The 3,673-nt window shown below is 40.3% G+C and overlaps 1 protein-coding gene across 1 annotated transcript; it reads right to left on the reverse strand.

Annotated features, from left to right (window-relative positions):
- Nucleotides 1-179: 179 nt before the first annotated feature.
- On the reverse strand, nt 180-3,639 carry pcbd1 (pterin-4 alpha-carbinolamine dehydratase/dimerization cofactor of hepatocyte nuclear factor 1 alpha). Its single transcript, XM_068726213.1, has 4 exons — nt 3,537-3,639; nt 2,587-2,718; nt 2,408-2,488; nt 180-630 (listed from the first exon to the last, which is right to left on the reverse strand). The coding sequence occupies exons 1-4, from the start codon at nt 3,537-3,539 to the stop codon at nt 538-540; spliced, it is 309 nt and encodes a 102-aa protein (XP_068582314.1). The 5' UTR covers nt 3,540-3,639; the 3' UTR covers nt 180-537.
- Nucleotides 3,640-3,673: the final 34 nt, after the last annotated feature.

A 3,673-nucleotide genomic window follows, 5' to 3' on the forward strand; every position in this document is an offset into this window, starting at 1 on the left:
AAGCACCTGCCGGTTTCACATGATCCACAGCAAACACTGTTAACCCACTCTGGCCAGTTAACACAGTCACACTCGTAGCTGACTACAGCAGATGGTCTGTTGTGTTTTTAATAAAATGCATTCAGTCCGATAAGAAGATCGTTTTCTGGTCGTTTTTTTTTTAGTTATGACAAAAACAGTTTGACAGAGAAAATAGCATTTACTGACAGTAAAGTACAAAAACATTGGCACATAAGACACTAGTTGTGACAAAGGGACACATGTACCATTGTGAATGTTATTTGTAATAACTGGAATGTTTGCTGAGAAAAATTACTTGAAATCTTTACTGTGTAAACATTATTTTACCTTTGGTTCACAATCTATTTATCACGTGCAAAACTAACAACATATTTTTGTTTTAAAAACACACACTGGACCCTTTGCACTACCTACAGCTACATTTTCCACAATTCAGTGGAAGAAGGTATTCTTTGGATTTGCAGGATTTCTCAGAGGAAAGAATACATGAGGAGGCGTTGGCTGATAAAGTGTTGCTCACATCAGTGATGCCTGGTCAATGAAGGTGGCCAAAGTGATGTCTTGCTGGGACAGCCCCCCGCAGTCATGTGTGCTGAGAGTGATCTGGACCTGGGGGGAAAGGGAGCAGGGAACTCATCATATGACAAGAAAGGATTATTTTGTATCAAGTAACCGTGTGTTTGCTTTAGCCATTAGATGGACAGACAACTTTATAAAAGCACCATCCAATCTTGCCTTCCCATTGACATACAGCAAAGCCAAAAAGAGATTCAATAAAAGCAATTTTGACACAGACACGTGCAATATTAATAAACTTTGTATAAATTGGCATTATCAGCACAACGCAATTAAATCTACTTCCCAGAAAAAGGATTTTAGGAAAGTTAGCAAGAAGTTGTTTTCCTAACATTGCGCGAATGTTCGGGTGGTTGTTCTTTTCTAATGTTTCGCGAACATTCGGGGAACGTTGTAATTCTAACGTTTACGAACATTCCGTTAGCCGCTCTATTGCAACAATCTTGGGTTGGAGTAATGAACATTTTCTCAAGGGTAGGGTTAATGGCTGTTAAAAGGTGGAGCTTTCAATTCTATGATGCAGTATAATTTAATGAATAATGATGTGCCATATATATATATATATATATATATATATATATATATATATATATATATATATATATACATACATATATATACATATACATATATATATATATACATATATATATATATATATACATATATATATATATATATATATATATATATATATATATATATATATACATACATATATATATATATATATATATATATATACACACATATATATATATATATATATATATATATACACATATATACATATATATATATATATATATATATACATATATATACACATATATATATATATATATATATATATATATATATATATATATATATATATATATGTATTCAAATTATACATAACCAGTGACATTTCTCTGTCAGGTAAATGTACTACAATGTTTTCCTCTGACAAGAGCACAGTAATGAGTGGTATGTTTAAGTGCTTTGGGGGCCTTTTGTAAGTAGGTTATGATTAATATCGTTCATATCTAAACACCATAACACATATACAGCAGTTTGGTTCCTCTTTAGTTGGGGAACCCCACTTAGACGTGTAAGGCAAACTATGTCATGTCAGGTGCGTTGCTCAGGACCAAAGCACGCGCAGTGTTGAGTGTGAAACTGTTCGTATGAGCGGTTCTTATCAGCAAACCACACAGGCATGTTTTCAACGGGCACTGAAACAAACATCAGTTAGCATTCACTTGCTGTCGTGTTTCCGGCCACCTGATGAACGTAAGTCCAATATCCACTCTCTTTGAGCTCTGCTTCAGTCTCCACCAACTCCATCTGTCAGCTGCGAAATGCTCCACTGTGTTCAGCAGCTAACGTCAGTAGCTAGCTAGCTAGCTAGCTAAACCGCGTCTGAGCAGCGTGCAGTGAGTTCACACCGTAAACTAGGGCGGTAGAAGTGAACCAAAACGGTTCAGCTTTAGCTCAGAGACAGACTCCTCAGTGCTTTTACAAGGACACTCGCGTTGCACGAACCCTTTCCTGTCTCATTAGCTAAACAAGACGCACCTGTGAGATCTTTGTGTGACAGCAGGGACATGTGTCCAATCAGCCAACTTCAGTTATTGGGACAGTGCTTTTAAATGTATGTCAGTGTTTTTCATGATTTTGCCTATAAATGTTGATAACATTAGTTGAAAGACTGCTGAATATGAAGCTTATGGTCACAATATTGACCGCTTCTTTAATAAAGAAAGCCAGTCAGGACCAAGCCCAGCTGTGCTCTCATGGAACCGTTTTTGCATGTGTCCTCTTTTACCTTATTATAGACATTGAACCACTCAGGGTGATGGTCCATCTTCTCTGCTTGCAAAGCCACTCTGGACATGAAACCAAAAGCCTGAAAAGGTAAAGAAATCATGCAGTCATGTATGTGCATCAGACACAGTAGATGCTAGTTATGTGGATTCTGTGAGTTAACTGTGACATGTTAGATACCTGATTGAAGTCTTTGAAAATAAACTCTTTGTAAATGGCGTCCCGCCCCACGACCTCCACCCACTGAGCATTGCGCAGCAGGGGGAGTAGGTGGGCCCTCTCCTCCTCAGCCAGACTCTGAATTTTACCAGCCTGGTAGGAAAGAGCAGAAGTAACAGATCTGAGAGGGGCAGTTTCACTAACACAGACTGTGATTGGTTGCACAGGATCCCATCTGGAAACAATGAGAGGCTGCATTCCTGGTGTAAAAGACTAGCTGGTTCAAAGGTATGTTGTGGTGGTGGGAGGGGAGGGGGGTGGGGTGGGGTGGGCCTCCCTTTTTGGTCACTCAGTTCCTAATCTTGACACATGATGCGGGGTCACATGGATTTAAACTTCTGCTCCTTTCATGCAGCCGTCGTGACCCTGACTCTAAACTGCACTTTCGACATTTCACAACATTCCTCAAATAGATGTCCAGGGGGGGACTTTTGAGGGCTTTGTCCCCAGACGAGCGGTAAAGCCTACAAACCAGAGCGAACAGATGTCACGACCAGAGAGCAATGACATCAACAGGTATCATAGCAACAGTCTAATCTGCTCAATCAGTGGAGAGAATGGGCAGCACAGACACACAATACCCACTGGCTTAAACCTCTTCTACTCATCAAATGCGGTGTTGCGGTTAATGTCGTTCTTAACCCTGCAGAATTATACGGGCACATTATAAACTTTGTATCAAAACGATCTGCATTTCTCAGTCTGCCATAAAACATTATCTACAGGAGTTTTAGACCGTGAGAGTGGCTTATTGGCAACAACTGTGTGAGGCGGTAAGCAGCTCTGTGTGGCAGACTGAACACACACACACACACACACACACACACACACACACACACACACACACACACACACACACACACACACACACACACACACACACACACACCATAGAGAGACTGTGTACTCACCATGTTTGCAGAGTGTTTTCATGCACAGAGGAGGTTCAGCTCCAGCTCCCCGTTGCACAGATCAGCCAGTGAGAGCGACTGGAATGAGTCCGTTCAGCAACAGTTCGTGTTTAGCTGCCCCTGCAGAAGCCTGCGCA

This window comes from Cebidichthys violaceus, unplaced genomic scaffold, assembly GCF_023349555.1.
Source record: "Cebidichthys violaceus isolate CVI_PGR_0920_01 unplaced genomic scaffold, fCebVio1.0.p SCAF_10, whole genome shotgun sequence".
NCBI lineage: Eukaryota > Metazoa > Chordata > Actinopteri > Perciformes > Stichaeidae > Cebidichthys > Cebidichthys violaceus.